The sequence below is a fragment of the Muntiacus reevesi genome, chromosome 7 (assembly GCF_963930625.1).
Source record: "Muntiacus reevesi chromosome 7, mMunRee1.1, whole genome shotgun sequence".
Taxonomy (NCBI): Eukaryota; Metazoa; Chordata; class Mammalia; order Artiodactyla; family Cervidae; genus Muntiacus; species Muntiacus reevesi.
This window is the reverse complement of record NC_089255.1, coordinates 20902531-20921642: the sequence shown is the minus strand read 5'-3', so window position 1 is coordinate 20921642 and position 19112 is coordinate 20902531. Positions and strand designations below refer to the sequence as shown.

General features: G+C 53.4%; 1 protein-coding gene across 2 annotated transcripts in view; it reads right to left on the bottom strand.

The window, feature by feature from the left end:
• The window catches only part of ZFHX2 (zinc finger homeobox 2), a 29472-nt gene extending 11355 nt beyond the window's left edge, over nucleotides 1-18117 (bottom strand). The window contains exons 1-3 of one of the 2 annotated variants that reach the window (XM_065941068.1): nucleotides 17802-18117; nucleotides 1115-3210; nucleotides 405-922 (exon numbers count right to left, since the gene is read on the bottom strand). In XM_065941068.1, coding sequence (XP_065797140.1) covers nucleotides 405-922; nucleotides 1115-3161 — 2565 coding nt within the window. In that variant the 5' untranslated portion in view covers nucleotides 3162-3210; nucleotides 17802-18117. Of the gene's footprint in view, nucleotides 1-404; nucleotides 923-1114; nucleotides 3211-17801 lie in introns of those variants that run through there. The other variant, XM_065941069.1, reaches the window with a different exon arrangement.
• Nucleotides 18118-19112: the final 995 nt, after the last annotated feature.

Here is a 19112-nt window from a genome sequence, read left to right as displayed (position 1 = left end):
GTGACTGCTCTTGCTCCCCCGCCTTCCTTTCTTCCTCCCACCAATCCTGGATTCCCTCCTAGTGTACAAATAGAATTGACTCTATCCTCTTGAAGTTTTGGGGACGAGATGGACTGAGCAGACACAAGAACCCTCCTGCCTAGTCCCAAACACCAGAAAAGCTGAATAAAGTACTGGAGTCACCTGGTCAGAGTCCACCATCCTTTGTTCTCTTTCTCCACACCTGACTCCAAATAGCTTTTACCCTGTGCCCTTGCCTTTTTTCTCCTATTCCGCTGCCCTGGGTTTTTGCATCCCTTTCTCACTCTGCATCTCCTCACTCCATCCCAGTCCCCTCTTCCCCCTCTCTCCCCCAGGCTCTGCGCAGTGTCCTTCCGATTCCAGACCTTCCGCCCCACTCTCACCTTATAGATCTGGCTGTTCTCTTCATGGGCCGCCCCCCGGGCATGCAGCTGCATCTTCTCCTTGCTGTTGGACTCAAAGTCGCAGATGTTGCAGCGCAGGTGCAAGGTGGGGACAGAGCCATAAGGAGCCCCGTCTCCCAGGGGTGCTGGGGAGGGGGTGCCCACGGCCCCGCCCCCCTCCCTCAGGTGGGCTGCCAGTTGGTACTTCTGGGCATGTTTGTCAGTCTTGAGGTGGAGCTGGAAGTTGGCCTTGAGCTGGGTGCCGTAGCAGCAGAGCTTGCAGCGGTGGGTGTCACCGGCCACCTCCTTCCACTCGGCCTCCGGGAGGCTCCGGCCCACGCTGCAGTGGTAGAGCAGCAGCTCCAGGCTGTCTGTGCTGAAGGCCTGGCACACCAGGCAGCGGAACACCTTCAGGGACGGGCTGTCGTCTGGGGGCGGCGAGGTGGGCAGCCCGTCAGACAAGGCTCCCAGGAGCTGACTCTGAGGCAGGTGGGTGTCTGGGGAAGGGCTTCCAGGGGCTAGGGAACAGAGACAGGTTAGTGACCGCGGGAAGGAATGGGGCAGGATGGGCTTGCTGTGTGGCAATGGGAGGGGTGGGTGCCGAGGGAGCTGGCGTTACCTAAGGGTGGGGGTGCTGGCCGTCAGGAGAAAGCAGGGAACCAAGTCTGGCCCTGGGAAAGGGAAAAGAGGAGAACACCCAGGGAGCTTACCAGGTGCAGGGAACTTGCGGGCAGGTGCTCCGAGGTGGTGGAAGCCGTTGAGAAGCAGCTGGGCTTCCAGGGGCTTGTCTGGCCTCAGCCCAGGGCCAGGCAAGGGAGCCTGAGGCTGCCCTAGGGCCTGCGGCCCAAAGTACTGAAAGAGGTCAGGGGGGGTGGCAGGGGCAGCCCCCGCCTGGGGAGGGGGGCTGGGCCCCACCAGCCCGGGCGGCAGGCCCAGCGGCAGCCCCTGGTGGAGCATGAGGACGTTCTGCAGGTGCTTCTCAGAGGTCATGTGGATGCGCAGGTTGCGGGAGATGTTGGTCTCGTAGCTGCACACCTTGCACTGCCAGGACGACTTGGTCTTGGGCTCCTTGTCCCCTGCAGGGGGCGGGACCGCGGCTTCCTGGGGGCTCCCCTGGCCCCCGGGCCCGGCCTGGAAGCCCTGCAGGTTGGCCAGGTGCTTGTCAGACTGCATGTGGATGCTGAGGTTGCCCTTGGTGGTGGTGGAGTAGTTGCAGACCTCGCAGCGGTAGGGCTTGTAGCCGCAGTTGTAGCTCTCTCCGCGGGCGAGGCGGGGGTGGGCACCCCCTGCACTACAGTAGCTGCAGTGGCTGTTGCTCTCAGGGTGCTTCTCCCGCATGTGCACGTCCAGCGTCTGCTGGTACTTGTAGTGCCAGTTGCACTTGGGACACTTCAGCGTCTTACAAGAGTTGCGTGAGTGCAGCAGAGACATGTGGCTGGACAGGCTGAGGCCCTGGAAGGCTGCCGGGGCCAGGCTGTAGTCATCAGCCAAACGATAGGGCTGGGCCGGGTCGCCGGGGTCTTCAGGGGAGCCCCCCAGGGCAGGGAGAGTGCCCCCCTCCTTGGAGGTGGGTGAGCTTTGGTTGAGTGGGGGGCAGAGCCCGCCATCCTCCTCATGCCCCTCAGGGAACCAATCTGACCCCGCCCCGCCTGCCGATGTTGGCGATTCTTTGGCTTGGGTTGGGCTGGGGTCCCAGGTGGCTGGGGTGGTCTGGGGGGAGGTTGGGCTGAGGGCCATGACGTCTTCCACGGGCGGGACGGGGGCCTGGGCTTCTGCCGCAGGGGGCCCGTCCTCCATCTGGGCTGCATTGGCTTCCGTGTTCACGGTGCTGCTGTTGTCAAGGGGTCTCTCTAAAGGGCGAGCAGGCGGTTTTGGTTCCAGGAAGCTCAGCAGGGCCATGCAGGCCTCATCCCCCTCCTGGAGCACGGCTGGGTTGCCGAGCAGGCCCTGGTGTTGAGCAGCGGTTAGCTTCACCCCGTGAGACCGTGTGTGACCCACAAAGGCCTGGGGCCTGCTGAACCCCAGGCGGCACAGGAGGCAGAACCAGAAGAGCGCCCTGGGGTCTCCTCCCCGGCTCCCCGTGGGGCCATCTTTGGGATCTCCGGGTGGGTTTGGAGCCAGCTGGTAGCTCCAGAAGGCTCCGTCCCTTCCCTCACAGGTGGCCGGAGATGGCGCTGAGGTATCGTGGGACAGAATTTGGTCAGAAGAGCTAAAGCCTTGGATTGGGTCAAAGCCATGTTGGACGTGAAGGGCAGTGAGGTGTACAGGGGGCGGATGGGCAAGGAGGGGCAGGCTGGACTCTTCTTGGATGCCTGCCTCACCCCGGGGGAAGCCCTTTGGTAATGGGAGCTCACTGTCGCCTGGCGGGAACAGCTTGGCCACTAGGCAGGCCTCACCTCCAGTTGCGAAGAATAAGTGGTCACTTAGGTCCACGGGAGGGAGCCCTCCCTCCTCCTCCTGCTCGTCCTCCTCGTACTCTTCCACCCCCAGGTCCTTTGGTGGGAAGCCGCCACGGCCAGGCTCCTCCTGGGGCTCCCCTATCTCCTTTGGTGGGACGAGGCCACAGCCTGACTCCAGGGGCTGCCCCCCTGCCTCCGAGGACCTCATGCTCTCAGAGGTGGAGGGGGCATCAGGGGCATCTTTGGTGACAGGATCAGAAGGGGTGCTGGGGGAGGAGGTGTCCGGAGGCAGGGATGGGGCATCATGCCCAGGGGAGGGGGTGGTGCCAGTGACAGAGGACAGGTTAAGGGTGGCCATGGCAGACGGAGGAGAGCTGGGGGTTCATCTCAGCGTGACAGCCAGGACCCTGTGGGGGAGACACGGACAGAGCGGAGCAGTGAGGTGGCAGGGGAGACCCCCAGCCAGGCAGCTGATGCTCCCGATATACTCCAGGCCCACCCTCTTCCCTCGGCACCATTCAAGGACCCATTTGCCAACTTGAAGCTTCATTAGTGTCTAACAGACTTCAGACTGAACATGTCCAAAATCAGAACTCTACTTCTGCCCAGAACTTGTTCCTCTCCATCTCTCCTATCTCAAAAATTGGTACCACCATTTATCCAGTTGCTTATGCTAAAGATCCAGTTTCCTCTCACCCCCACCCACAGGCAGGCCATTCGACAGTAACCTCTCGAGCATCTCAGTCCTCCATTCAGCCTCCCCAAGAACACCACCTTGGCCAAAGCCACAGCTGTCTCTTCCCTGAACTAGTGCAAGAGACTCCATGTTGGCCTCCATTTCCACTACAGCCTCTCCTTCCACTCAGAATGACCTTTCATTTAATTATGTAATTCAAAATTATGACAAATGCCAAACATAGATAAAGATAGACCAAATATAAGGAATCCCTTTGTTTTTACTGATCACCCAGCTTCAACAGTCTCCAAACTCGGGCCAATGTGGGTTTTTAAAAACTAATTAATTTATTTATTTGTCTGCACCAGCTCTTAGCTACTGCATGCAGGATCTAGTTCCCTGACCAGGGATCGAAGCTGGGCCCCCTGCATTAGGAGCGCACAATCTTAGCCACTGGACCACCAGGGAAGTCCCTGTTTTGTTTTTTGTTTTTTAACTGAAGTATAGTTGATTTACAATGTTGAGTCAATCTCTGCTGTATAGCAAAGCTACTCAGCTATATACATATATACATTCTTTTTTAATATTCTCTTCCATTATGGTTTATCATAGGATAAACCCTGTGCTATACATTAGGATCTTGTTAACTCGGGGCCAGTCTTGTTTCATGTGTATCATTAGGCACCACCCCTTTCCCTGTATTGTTTAAAAGCAAAAATCAGACATTATAATCACCTTTCAAAATGTAAATCATACTATATTCTGCTTACAACCCATCAGTGATTTCTCACTGCACTGTGAATAAAACCCAAACTCCACTCCCTGATCTACAAAAAGGCCTATTTGATCTGGCACCTGCCTACTTCCAGTACCTCTTTAATACTCTCCACCCCACCTGACTGGCCAGCGCCAGCCCACTGATGTTCTTCGTTCCTCAAACACAGCAAGTTCATTCCCACCTTAGCGGCTGGCCGGAGCTGCTGACTCTGCCTGCAATGCTCTTCCCCCAGTCTCTGCCCAGTGGCTCTTTGTCATGTCTGCTTAAATAGCACTTCTTCCAACAGGCCTCCCCTCTCTACAGAAGCTAACACAGCCTGGGGGGGTGTATTTTCTCCAGAGATCTACTATCACTACCTGATATTTCCTGGTTTCCTTATTTCTCCTTTCTAGAAACTAAGTTCCACGAGAGCAGAAACTCTGCTTTATTGATTGTTCTATCATTGGTACCAAGAAAGACGCCTGCCACATATCCATACATATCTGTTGAGTAGATAAACTCTGGAAAAGACCCTCAGATTTTCTGCACCCTGAAGAGGTAATTTCCCTAAGTCAAGATCCTCTTGCCAGAGGCCACAGTGAATTTCCTCTGGCCTGCAGGCACCATGCTACTCTCAGATGCCTTCCAGTTCCATCTCTGGTCACAGGTGGGAGCTTCTTGGCCAGTTGAAAGACAAAGGCTTGTATGAGGTAATCCTCCTCCTCCTCCTCCCCAGAGATTAAAAAAAAAAAAATAACAGTAATAAGCTGTCAAGGTACATATACTATGGTCCCTGCACTGTTAAATACTTTAATCAATTATCTCATTTAACTTCACAACAACCTTATTTTATGGGTGAGGCAACCAAGAAAGAGAGGCTGAATGAGCTGCTGACTAGTTCCAAGCTGAAACTAGAAAAAGACTGGTGGGGCGCAGAGCAAGACCCCAAAGCTGTGGCCTGGGCTCCGCCCTCTACCGGGACTGGCCCTCAGACACAGTGCTGGCAAAATGAGCCTCCAAGTCTAGAAACCAGGGTTCCTGAGCTCCCTCCAGCTGATTAAAACTACCCAGCCCTGCACGCTGCTCCCAATCTTTTTAATTTTGGTTCCCCGCCTCTAACTCGCCAGTTTCCCATGCCTCACCATCCCATACTTCTCCCAGTGTCCCATGTGTCCTAACTCCTCTTCAGTTTGTTAATATCAGCAGGTCCCTAACGATTAAACCTTCAGTGCTCAGGCCAGAGTGTTTCCAGGAAGTGGTGGGGCTGGTGGGGCTTCTCCCAGCTTGGACCACGTCTTACCCTCACCTTCAGATTCCTTGATTTGGAATGGGTCCTCCATCTGGCCCCAGTCAGCCTGGAAGCCTCCATTCCCACTTTCCTCCTCCTCCTGGGGGACCAGCCAGGCGTGAAGTCAGAGTCAGAGCCATTAAGGAGCTCCGCGTGGGGCTGGCTCCGCATGCTAATGAAAATGCAAATCAGCACCTGGGCCAAGGGTGGGGGGCTGGGGGGGTTGGAGAACTAACAGGGAAGTAAAGGAATTGGAGGTGGGGGTGGGGGTGGGGTTGTTATCTTAGATAACCAGAAAGCAGAAGCCCTGAAGTTCTGGGATAAAGGCATTCCTCCTGTGGAATCCCTGGGGGGCAGGGGGAAGTGGGGGCATACATGTGTTGGACTGGAGGGCCTGATATCCCACTGTCACCCCCATAATGGGGGCTCACCTGCTAGGAAGAACTCAGACCTGGCAAAAGATGCTGAGGGCTGAACCTGGTGGGTGCCGTGTCTCTGCTGGCCCACCTCACATCCATCAGCAAATTCTCCCTAGCCCCAGACTCACAACTCATATCACACTGCAAAGGAGGGCTATGAATGCCTAAGCCCCAAATCCTCTCTCCAAGCTTCTACTTCCCAGGACAGAAAAAAGACACAGCTCATTCCTAGCTAGAAACCAAAGGAGCTTATTAGCTTTGGGCTAGCTAGTGGGTGAGACCTGGATCAGCGGAGGGAGGGTAGGTCTGCAGCTGTTTAAAATTGCAAATCTCTTCCCCACCTCCCCCTCCTCCTCAACAGGAAAGAATTTCAATTGCAAATTTATCTCTGCCTCAGTGCATCTCCACGCCCCCCCCCCCTTTCTTCTCTGTGCTTCTCCCATCACCCACTATTTATTACAAACCTTTAACTGCAGCAATTATTTTTTTCACTTCTTTCCCTCCTTCCATCTTCCTCCACCTCAATCTTTTCTTCTGCCCCTCTCTGAATCTGTGTCCCTTTCTTTGCCCTTCCTATCTTGACCTCAGTTTTCACCTCCTTCTAGAGATGTTCACCTCTAAGTCATATCGACTCTTTGTGACCCCATGGACTGTAGCATGGAACCAGATAACAGGTCCCCACTCACCACCCCCCCCCCAGGACCAGAGTCTTGTTCTCCCTCAGATCACAGCCATCCCTGCTGGGGTTCCAGGCTTTCCTTAAGGGCATCTCCTCTCCCTCAGGGTACATCTTAGCTGTGGGGTTAGGGAGAAGGCAAGCCCTCAGAGGTCTTGGCATTCCTGGGTGTGGAGAATGGAAGGAGGAAGAAGAGGGCAAATCAGGTGTAGGGTGGAGGTGGGTACGGTCAAAAGGAAGGACCTGGGTAGAGGCGAGGGCCGGGGCCTGTAAGGAGAGGGGTTAGGGGAGGCAGAGCAGGCAGTGGCGGCCGTGTGATTAGCGCACAGATTGATGTGAAGGGGCGCCACAGACGGCAGAGAGAGTCAATAAAACGAGAGGATCACATTAGAGGCGACAGAGAGAGCTTTAAATTACAAGGCTGCTGCCACCGAGGGGGATGGGAGGAGGCAGGCCTGGAGCCAAGGGAGGGCGGAGAGTTCTGAGGGTGTAGTCATCCCCGGAGATGAATCTTCCAGCTCCAAAATGGCCCTCAGTCTCCAGAGCTCCCTCACTGCCCCTGCATTCCATCTCCTTCCCTAACACTTCCTTCCCTCACAGGGTGGGGAGAGAGGGGAAGATGGAGAGGAAGCTGTGGGAGACAGAAGAGGTTGTTTTTGGTATTGCCGCTCTCTTCCTCTGTGCAGACCCCGGTCCCTGGCTGTTCCTCAAGGTGAGAAGGGAAGGATGGAGTGCAGCTTTCAAAGTTCGGCCAGTGCAGGGGGCGGGGAGGCTAGCTGCCCCATCACGAGAATCTCTGAACAGATATTCCTCAACGGGAGGAGGGCCGAGAAGCACCCTGTAAAGAGCTGGACAAGAATTCCTACTTCTTGATATGCCCTCACTGTTCAGGGGGGCAGATACACTGTACTTAGAACAGGAAGAAGCCAGGGAACTTCCAGGGACCTTCGGTACAGCCTGTAGGACCTGAGAGCTACTGCAGAAGATGTTATGAGAGTGACAGAAAGGCTTGGATGTGAAGCGGAAAACTGCGAACGGGGGCTCTGAGACCACAGTAGGCAGAGCAGGCTTCAGAGTCTTGAGAATTGCAGGAGCCAAAGGGACAAGGGCAAAGGCAGGACCAGAGAAGTGAGGCCTGAGGAAAGAATGTGCCCCTCACCAAGCGGTGTGGGGCTAGGCTGGCCAGGGGCGCCCTCTCTGGAGCTGGAGCCCCAGCAAGACCAGGACTCCTCCTCCTCTCCCATCTCAGGCAGAGCTGGAGCGGAAAAGCAACAGGATTGCTCCCTAGTGGTTACAAAGGGCACATCACTGAGGAGGGGACAGGCCTGCCCGGTGATAGACTGGCTTTCTCCTCCCAGTTCCCCACCTTTTTTAAAAACAAAGCCACCACTCCTTACTTTTCATCAGACCCAGTGGCAGGGCAGAGTCTTTCCCAGCAAAGTCAGCCAGAGGGCACCAGACACATTTGCTTACAATCTGCATACAGTGATTTCCAGTCGGAGCCCTCTGGACTTGCTTAACTTTTCAACTGTTCCATCTATTCTTTTTCCTTGGAGCCCGTTTTGGGGAACTTTCCTTTCCTTTCTCTGAAACCCCAGACTCCAGGCTGCCCCCTCCACGCTCACTTTGCTCCGCCTTTCTCTCCTTTTGGTTTCAACCTGTTGCTTTCAAGAGGCAGCCACAGAGGGAAGGGGAAGATGGCAGTCTGTGTGCCCACATTAGGGGGATCAGTTGGTACCAACAGCAGATAAACTCTAACCAGATGAGATTTCTTTTCTAAGGCAGTGGAAGAACATGGGCTAAGGATTTATGCAGACTCAGGTTCAGTCCTGGATGCCCCACCTCACCAGCTGTGCAACCCTGGTAAGTTACTTATCTAGTCTGTTTCCTCACCTGGAAACTCCCTGGCCCTCACTTTAGAGTGCTCACACAGAAGAAGGGTTCAGAGTTGGCTTCGTGTGCTTTGCTGAGCCTGGGCCTCTCCAGTGCATCTGTGGGATCACACAGTTGCATACACTGCTGTCCTTACCCAGCTTTTGTGAAGACCAGTGCAGGTAACATGGGAAGAGTGCCCATACTGGTGTCCATCAGGTCAGTTCCTTTCCTTCTCTCTGGCTCTCCCTGCATTGCCCCCCATCCCACCCCACCTCTCCCCGAAGAGCTGGGCAAGGTGTGTGCAGCTAGGCCGATGCTTTCCTTTGGCCTTGCCCCTTCTTGACCAGGCCTCTTCCTCTCATCTCTGCCCTTTAACTGAGGGCAGATTCTTTGGTGAGTAGGATTTCAATCTAGTCTGCCCAGCAGCAGTGTTCATTTCTCACAGGCCCTCTTGACTGGTGGGTCTAGATACATTATCCCAAACCAGAGACTGGAAGCTCTGCCCAGGTTCACACTTGGATCAAAACTCTTATGGCTTCTCCCTGCTTTAAAATGATCACTGCCTCTGTCTCTAAAGCTCACCTATATTTAAAAAGAAAACAACAACAAAAAAAGGTATTCCCATTCCTCCATTTTAATTCTACCTATCTCTTTTAGATCTCTCCCTGGCACCCCAACATTTAGGGAGCTCTTACTTTGTGCAAGAGAAGTTTTGTCCAAAAGAGAGAAGATAAGAAAGGCAGGGACTGAGGCAGGCAGGGAAAGGGATATCAGAGAGAGGGGAGAAAGGGACAGCCAGGGCAGAGGAGAGGGGGGAGGGAAAAGGGGGGGAGAGGTGGGGAAGGGGCAGGGAGCTGGGTCATGATCGGCACAGGTAAATCCTGCAGTCCGAGTCTCCTCAAGACCTCACAGCTTTGGCATCATATTGGGCAGGGGCCTGTCCCCTTTGAGAAGGATGGAGCAAGGAGGTTATCTCTTACACTTCGCAAGATGCTGAAGGTGGGCAGAAGGGAACTGGGTGGGGTGTGAGGAGAAAGGAGAGGCTGAGAAGATGAGGGAGGGAGGGAGAAGACCGGGCTAAAAGGGAAGCTACAGATTAAAACCACAAGCGGAGAGGGACATCCATGCACATTTGCGTTACTTTGCTGAGATGTGCCGCAGCATGCCCGCTGCTGGAGTTGAGGATGTCCCAGAGAGAACAGGAGCCTCTTGCCAATGTGTCTCCCTCAATGATGCTGCAAGTGTTAGGACAGCAGTGAGGAACTGTGTGATCTTCAGGTGCACTGGAGACCCAGGTTTAGATAACCTCACCAAGTCAGCTCTGAACTCTTCTGTATCAGCACTCCACAGTGACAGAACAGGGGGCTGTACCCTTGAATTCAGATTCCGGATCCTGTCTGATCCTGGCATGGGGGACCTCTGTGGAAGATCTTTGATCTCCCTGAGCTTGAAAAGAATTACATGCAATTCTTCTAGAATTATTTGGAAGGACACCATTGTAAGTGGCTGTGTATACAAAATCCTTCTCGTTCTTTGATTCTACATGAATCCTTGTGATGGTAATGTCTATTTAAATACTGCTAAAACAACAAATAATAATACCTTTAAATGTTTATCACGTGTCAGGCACTGTGCTGAGCCCTCTGGAAGCATCGCATCACCTAATCCGCCACTACAATCTGATAAAATAGATACAGCTAGTCATTCCCACTTACAAACATGGCAGCAGACTTAGATGGGTTATGTAATTTTCAAGGCCTCTTACTTGGAAAATAAGAGTCGAGACTGGCCTCAGGTAGCCTAACTCCAGCACCCTGCTCTTGAGTTAATTTGTAAGCTTCTAAGCTTGGGCTGGTAAGTCTTTTGAACGAGATCTTTGAGTCTGAGTGTGCTGCTCTGCCCTTGTGTGTGTTGCCTTGAGCATAGTGCTGTCACACGCTTCCTTGAGCTTGTCATGGCATTCTCCTGGTTGTTACAGTAAGATGGGCCACAACAGCCTGCAGGTTTGTGCACCTCCAGGAAGTGCCATTCACACTGCTGTCTGCACAGGGGCCCCGGCCATTCTGGGTGCATGTCTCTGGCTGGCTGGCTACTGGAGGTGAAATGGAGATAGCTACCACAGATTTGTGATAAATGCTGAAAGTCTACACATGTGTATTCATAACAGTATATGAACTTCAGGAAAAAAAAAAACAGTATAGTACTGTCTGGAATCAAATTCTAGTTCTGTTCTCTATGATGTAAATGTCCTCAGGGTGGGTTGCTTAAAGCTTGTTTCTTCATAAATAGAATGGGAAATAGTTCCTTATAGAGTTGTGCCCATTGAGATGATCATTATTGAGACTGGCACTTTGTATGTGATCAATAAATGGGAACCATAATTGCTCATCCACCCATCTAATTCCCTGAGTTGGAGTGTGTGTGTGTTTACTGCTTTCTGATCTTATGTGTGGCTGAGGGCCTGGCTACAGCCCTGTCCGGGCACCTCTTCGGGATTAGCGCAGGGGCTCCCCAGGCTCTACCCCCACCCCACCCCCGGGCCCTGGGTTTCCCGTTCAAAGGTGGGGGTGTCCTGTCCGGGTGTGCGGCCGCGTGCCTGTTTGCGCGCGGTGGCCCGGCTGGCGCGGGCGTGTTTGGGGTGGTGGTAATTACTGGGATGGCCCAGCCCTAATGAGTGTGATCTCGTTACACTCTCACCGCCTCTAATGGAGCTAACCTCATTTCACAGCCATTAGAGATGGAGATGAGGCCCCGCCCCCAGCCCAGCCAGCTGCAGCTCCCACAGCCCCGGCCACGTTCTTCCCCTCCGGCTCGCCATTTCCCCTTGCCACCGCTCCTTTCCCTCCCGGGCCTCTGCTCCTCCTTCCAGGCGTCCCTCTCCCTTTCTCCATTGTTCTTTCCCTTCCCATCTTTCCGCGCTTGTCTCCCCTGCCCTCCTCGCCTCCGTCCCTGGCTTCCTTTACCCCTCCCTCTGCTCCGCCGGTCTGTCTGGCCGCTGCGCCTCCATCTCCCGTCCCCTTCTCCGCTCCCCTCCCCCGCGCTGCCCGCTGCTGGCCCTCCCCTCCCCCACGGTGCCCCGTCTGGCCAAAGGACAAATCTCAAGGGGAAACCAGCAAAGACAAACAAGGAGCAGTGACTTCATTATCGTCGTTAATTTGCCACTTCAGTTCCTCCCACAAGGGTCAAAGCCGGCACGGCTTGAACTCAGGACTGAGGCGGAGGCCGAGCCGGCCGCCTGCCTTTTCGGCCTTACGCCTCTCCCACAGCCACTGGGCCTCCCTCCTCCTCTCGGCCTTCATTTCTCTGCAGGGGGTCAGGCTCCGGGTTTTTCTCTTCCTTTTCTCAGTCCTCGCAGCCTCAGCCTACCGCCCTCCTTCCTTTTTCATTTAAATTGTGGCCTTCCCTCCGGCTCTCCCGGCTCCAGGTCACATGGTTTTTACACCGTTCTGGTCCCGTTCTGCCGGTTCCCCCTTTCCCACTCTTCCCTGCCCTGCCTCCCTGTCTAGGCCTTCCTCACTCAGCCTTCCCTTTTCCTAACCTCAAGCACACTCCTGTCCCTAAAGCACTGGGCTTTATCTCTAGGTTTGAAGACCACATAGCCCGGTGACGCTAGGGATGGGAGGAAGGAGGCGGCTGTGGTACAAGCAAGAAAAGTGATAGAGAAGGTGGAAATGGCTGGATTGAAAGGAAGACAACTGTGATGGGGGAATGACAGGCACCTGAATCAAGGCAAGCAGCAGAAGCCAGACTCAAGAGACTCACGACACACTGGGTCCCAGAGAAACACCTTACCAAGACCAGAGAAAGAGGATGGGCCAGAGGGCTTTGGGGTGGGGGGTGGGAGGGTGTCACCGACAAAACGGGGAATGAAAAATCTGAGGAAAAATGGTGTTCGCCCCATCAGTTCCTCAGGGAAACACAGTCTAACACTCCCCTCCCACCCTCTGCCCTCCTCCACTGAGAAGCCAAATGACTGACAATTGACTCTTGACCTTTAGCCCAATCCCAGCCCCAGAGGGAGAGACTGAAGGTAGTTGGCTGTGACTGGAGGAGGCGCAGCGGAAATGTCTACACATGAAGTAAACATTTCTTCACCCACCCCTGCCCTTCCAACTGTGCACTTCAAAACGCTACACAGGACCAGACATTGCATATGAATGCCCTCTTCTCTCTGCAGAAACCACGTGCTACTTATGCCTTCTAATTGCTCAGGCCCCAGTGCCAGCATTGTTCCAGTGGGTGGCCCTGCTGTGATTCCCAACCTGGACCCTTGGCTTTAGCGTAATCACGTATTCCTGCCCCAATACAGAGGCAGCTCCTATTCTCTCATTTGACTTGAAAGAGATATTTTGAGGGGATGCCATGCTGTCTTGGGAGGGATTAGGAAAAGGTGTCTTCTTCCAAGTCTGTACAGCTTGGTGACAGGAGAACAGGTGGATCTCGGCCCTGTCAACCCCTTAGCTGGGTACCCGAGACAGCTGGACACAGAGGCCCTGGTCTGCACATGTGCCTGTTAGAGGGGGGCAGTGAGAGCCAGTGGGATTACCTCAGGGTGCTGAACGGCACCTCTAAATCCTTCACGCTATCTCACTGGCCTAGGGTGGAGAAGGGGTGGGCAGGCAGTCCCCTGGAGCTTTCCACAGAGAGGCAAGGGGCTCTGGAAAAGTGAGTGGTGGGATGACTGAGAAGCCAGAGAAGAAAGATGGAAAAATCAATGAAATGAGTTTCTAACGGTGAGGTAAAGGACCGCCGTGTCGACAGCCTGTCGCCTGCTGCAAAATATGAGCTGCCCAAGTCCATGGCAGCGGCTGACAGTGCATCCAGCCGCCACCGTCCTCGCTGAAGGCCCCCGCCCGCCAGACCCTTCTCCAGCTGCCCTGGCCATTCTTATTATAGACAGACTCTCCCTCAGGGCTCCCAGCTTGCGACCTCTCTTCCAGGGCTTCTTTCCTGGATTCCTTTGATCCATTCAGGGCATTTTTGACTCTTCACCACAGGCACAGGTTAAGTTATAATTCCTGATTGGGTGCATCCTTTCCCGCTACGGCTTCTGTGTTTAGCAGCCTGCTCACAGATCTCAGTGTTGTGATGAGCTGTGCATCTCCTGCCATCTCCTGTTTTACTCTAAACCTCTAGACTCCAACAAGGCAATGCATAGTCAGACGTCAAGGCCACCCTTTACAGGGATTCTTACATCTAAGTCTGTGCCTCTTTCTGCCTTTTGGCCCACTTGGCCAACGCTGACTTCCCTGTAATTGCCTAGATTTGGACACGATTTTGGATCTGTGTTGATTTATGAATTCTGTGGCTGGCATGTTTGTGCACATGCATGCGTGTGTATTTATGTATTTACATATGGCAGATTCCATTGTAGTCTCATGACTGGGAATGGGGTGGGGTAAGGATGCTACTTCCATTTCAAATCTCCAACTCTGTCTTTAAGAGAAACAACTGTTAACCTTTTCTGGAAACCACCTCCTTTTTCTAGCCTCCTCCATATCTTCCTCTTGGGCTCCTAAGACTGTTTATTCATGTTTTCTCCCATGATCTCTGTAGGCTCCCCAGATCAGCCCCTAGAATCAGCCCTGGATGCCTCTGAGTGTGCCCCTCACCCAGTGTCTCCTCTGTCCGCCTCAGGTTTCACAGGTACTCTGGTAACTGCCCTCCAGTCCTTTCCTCCAGTGTCTGCTTTCTCAGCTCACCCATTTATGCAGACTTAGGCCTGAGAGCTGGGCTGAAAGGAAGGTGGGCTCCTCTTCCTTAGCCTCCTTTTATTTATTCACCGTCTTGATCAATAGATATTAAGCATCCCCTGTGTGACAGACATTGTGCTAGGTGCTAGAAAACAATCAGAAACTAGACACAGGCAGTGCCTGCTCCTATCGTCATCAGGACTAACCCTGGGTCTCTCACTGACAGCTTCTCTCAGAGTCCCCCACCCCCCCTTTTAACTTCACAGCCAAGTTCCATTCAAGATCCTTCCTTTTTCTGTATTCCTGCTTCACACAGCTCTCACAGGGCTCCCTATCCCCTCTAATCTGCATTTCCAGCTTCGTGTCCATTCCTAAACCCAAAGCCCAAAGCGAGCTTCATCTTACATTTTTAGTAACTCTCCTTCCTGCTTACAGAGCCCTTCTTTCACATTCTGTAACTGCCAGTTTTCACTCTCTTCCTTCTTTGCCTGTTTTTCAGTCCTACCATCCTCAATGCCCCTGTCTCCTGAGATCCTTTCCTCTTGCTCCTGCAGGCTCTAGTGAACCTCAGGTGCCCACAAACAAGACTTCATTTAGAGCTAAGAATAGCTGCAGGGAGGCAAGGTCAAGCTACCAACCTAGGAATCCTACAGATGTGACTCTGGCCCTGGTCAATATGTGTACAGCTCCTCAGCAAAGCCGCAAGTTGTTCCTCTGTGGGTCTTAAGGTAACACCCGCTGCTCTGACATCATGGAGGGAGGAACCCTGTCAGGTTGCCAAGGCAACACCAGCAATTTATGACATCAGAGGCTGTAGGTCTTTGGTGCTCAGGGGCTAGAAAGATTCCAGTTCCTATCAGTTAAAGTAAATGGGAATTTCTAGTTTTTTTAAATCTCTTTGCTCACGTTGCCCTGGCTTGGGAATGAAATGCAGAGGCCTCCAGTAGGTTAGTGAGGGATTTGGCCAACGGAATGAGCCAAATCTCTCCTCTTCACCAGGTATCTCTGCGTTTCCTCTCCACTCCTTTGGCACCTCTCTCTTTTGGGGATTCGCCCAATGGTATTTCTGCTCTTTTTTACAAATTGCCCCTCCTGCGGCGCTCTCTTTGCATCCATCATGCTGTGTCCTTCTCACACCAGAGGCATTTGTTTCCTTTGATACCTCATCCTCTCCTCTTCCCCTACCAAGCTCTGTGCAGCTCTGATCTGCTTCAGCAATCCTCTTTTTGCCTTCCATTCCCCTTCTTTGTACCATGCTCTTTTCCCACCTCATCTTATTCTTCAGTTCCTCCCTTCCCCCATCTTAACACTGTATTTATTCATTTCATATTGCTTTTTCTGTTGACCTTCCTCTTGAGAAATAGTCTATTCTTTCTCTCCCTGTCACGTTCTGTATCATCATTAACTCCTATTTTGTTTCATTCTCCCAATTTTTCATGAATCACCCCTTGATTCCTCCCCTGCCCCCATTCTACATGAATTTTCTTCTCTTCCTTTGCATGTTCCTCACATCATGTGTTTCTCTGCCCTGTGCATTTATCTCTCTCCTCTTCCTTTCTGTTGCTGTCCACCTCTGAAATCTTCCATCTTCTGCCCATATCTACCTCCTCCTCTTCAAGCCCCTAAAGTCTGGAAAAACAATGAGGAGCTTAAAACAAGGTAAACTCTCCCACTGTTTATCCACCTTTCCCATTCTTTAGGCTGAATGATCCTGGCCCTTTGCATAAGATAGCTTCTGTCACACGGATGAAAACTGCCTCCCGAAGAAGCACACTGAATCCAAATATGATAAGATCAAGCACCCAGGAAGAAGACAAATTAGAAAGTAGAGAAAAAGCCACCAGGGTCTAGAATGAACTGAAGGACAAGAGGCAACCAAGCAGGGTGGAGGTCTGAGTCCCAGAGAATGTCCCCTTACAAAATCAAACTTGACAGTGAATGAAACATAATGGCTCTGACTGATGAAGGGGTTATATGCCCCTGGAAGCCAATTAAATTGATTTCTTGGCCTGTTTATTTGCCTTCACAAACCATACTCCCCAACTCTCCCAGCCTCTTTGCTCCCTGGTATTTTCTGCTGCTGCAGTTAAAATGCTCAGTGAGAGGGTAAGAAATACAAGAAACTTAGGGTGACCAAAGAGAAAAGGGAGGAAGAGGGCAGATTACAGGAACAAAGGTGAAGAATAGGCAAAGGAGATCATGGGAGATGGGGATGGGGAAAAAAGGGGGTGACACAAATGGGGAAATGAAAAAAATATATAATGGTAAAGGGAGGGAAGGGAGGAAAATCGAGTCAGTGATGAAGAGATATGTGGTGGGAAGCTCCTGGAGAGGCAGGGGACACGCAGGAGACCAGCGGTGAGGTCCTGATGGGGGATACAGGCACACGGCAAAGGGGACAGTTAACAATGCTGGGAAGTTCCAAAGTTCCCGGGGTGAGGGTGGAAGACAGGCCGTCCTGGCTTTGCGGAAAGGGCACTTGAATCCTTGGGGGAGATACACCTATCCGTCCACTCTTCCAGGCCCCTCGCCAGTGACTACCACAATCATCAATCATGACTGATAAGCAAACTCTAAGGCAGCCTGAAAAGGCCAGAGATATCCATTCAGACCCTGAAGGTAAGGGCATGGAGTCCTAGATGGGTAGACCAGTTAGGCAGCCAAGGTGTGACACATAGTGACAAGAACACACAGCGAGAGGATCGCTCGGATAGGAAGTCACATCCGGAGACAGTGACAGACAGACCCAGACCCAGAGGTGGATGGGTGGGGAGAATGAATGAGAATGGCAAAATCCAGACGTAGGGACACATGGACAGAGATCGGCAGGGCAACAGGCCCAGCATGGTCAAGGGCTCAACGACAGAGCTATTCAGAGAGAGGGACAGACAAGAGCAGATGGAGAGTTGGGGGGCCAGGAGAGGCACACTTCACCTTGAAAAGGAGCGGTGGCCTCCCCTCACCTACTCGTCGCACCTTTCAAAAACCAAAAAGCAACAAACAACTCAACTTCAGGCAAAACCTAAAAATCAAAGATTAAGGGTATCCACCTCCCCTCCCACCCTCCCACCCGTGGCGAGCTCGCCCATCCATCAGCCCGCCTGCTAGCCGCCGTTCCTCGCCCATCCTGAGGCCGGCGGGGAGCCGCCGAGACCCAGGCCCCTCCAGACTGACAGCTCCGAGCCCCCATAGTCACCCGGCCTCCTCTTCCCTCCGGGATCCCCGCTCCCCGAAGTGCTCGGCGCGACCCGTCTAGCTTCTCGTTACCCTCCGCCCGTCCGGCAGGCTCCTAGTCCAGCTTCAATGCCTTTCGGTTCCCCGCCTCTGTCTCCACCCCGGCCTCTCTCTCTTCGCCCTCTCGTAGGCCCGCTCCTTCCCTCCCACAACCCTGTCCCTCCTTCTCCTCAGGCTCTCGGTCTGTCCGTCTGTCCGTCTGGGTCCCCTCCCCCAGTCCCCTTCGGTCCCTCTCCGTGCCCTCCAGCGGCAGTCTCCGAGCGCCTCCTCTCCCCTCCGTCTCAAGCTTCCAAAGAGCAAGGAAGGGAAGACGAGAGGGAGAGGAAAAAAAAAAAAAAAAAACCAACCAACCCAGCAGCATCGGAAATCGATGCACTTACACCTCAGCTGGAAGCAGGGACGGGAGTCGAACCGCGGCCGCCGAGCAGCGCGAGGCGGGGAGGGGAGGGGGTGGCTCTTGGAAGGGACTTCTCCGATGTGTTGATTCCTTTTTTTCCCCTCCTCCTCCCTCCCTCCAGCGCTCACTCCGGGGCGTCAGGGACGGAGATGGAAAAAATAAATAAATAAATTCACGGCGGTGAGGGAAGTGAAGGAAAATAATCAATGCTATTTGGCTGCGGCTGAAGTGTTTTCCCGGCTTCGTGAGGGGGTTTCCATTGATTCACCCTGGGCACTCGCTCGCTCCCTGCCTCCTCCTCCTCCTCCTTCTCGCCCTCCTCCTCCTCCTCCTCCTCCTCCTCCTCGCCCTCACTCCTCCGCCTCATTCAGTGGCTGGAGCCGAGGCGTCCCACACAATGGAATAATCAATACCCAGGCGCCCGGGGCGGCCCCACTGAGCAGGTGCAGCGGCCCGCCCGCCGCGGAGTACGCCGGGAGTTGTAGTCCGGCTGCCCCCCGCCCCGGCCCCCGCCCGCCGGCCCTAGAGCTCGGTGTCTGCCTGCTTCGCTGGACTGTAGGCGGGACCTACGACAGGCGGGCTGCGGTGCCGGCCACCTGCTTGACTGTGGCGCCAGGTCCAAGCCGGTGCCTGCAAAGAGCATTTTGAACACTTTCTCGAGTTCTCCTCCTCTTTCTTCTGTCTACAGAAATATACATGTGTTTTGTTATTATTACTATTTTTTTTTTTTTTTTAAATCAGCTCTAGAGCAAGCCATGGCTTCTACGAGCTTTCTAGAACAACCAGAGACCTCTCTCTCTCTTTTTTTTTCTCACTTTCACTCCCTTCTTCTTGCCTTATTAATTCCCCTCCCTTAGAGTTGGGCACTATAGAACCTTGTCTGCCGCAGCAATTACTCTGAGTCACCAGAGCTTCTGTCTCCTTCACGAGGTCACATAGTCTCCAGAGTTGGGTGCGGGTGGGGTGGGGAGAGGGGCTGGTTCCCCATCCTTATTTTCAGTTTATCAGCTCATATAAACTGTTATATTCTAATAACTGCTGAAACTTGCTGAGTGCTTAGGGACAGTACCAAGCACCTTTACATATATTAACTTATTTAATCTCCACAATTAGTCTCATTTTACAGTTAGGAAGGCCTGCATGTGTGCTCAGTCCTGATTCTTAGAGACTCCATGGACTGTAGCCCACCAGGCTCCTCTGTCCATGGGATTTTCCAGGCAAGAATACTGGAGTGGGTTGCCATTTCCTCCTTCACGGGATCTTTCCAACCCAGGGACTGAACCTGTGTCTCCTG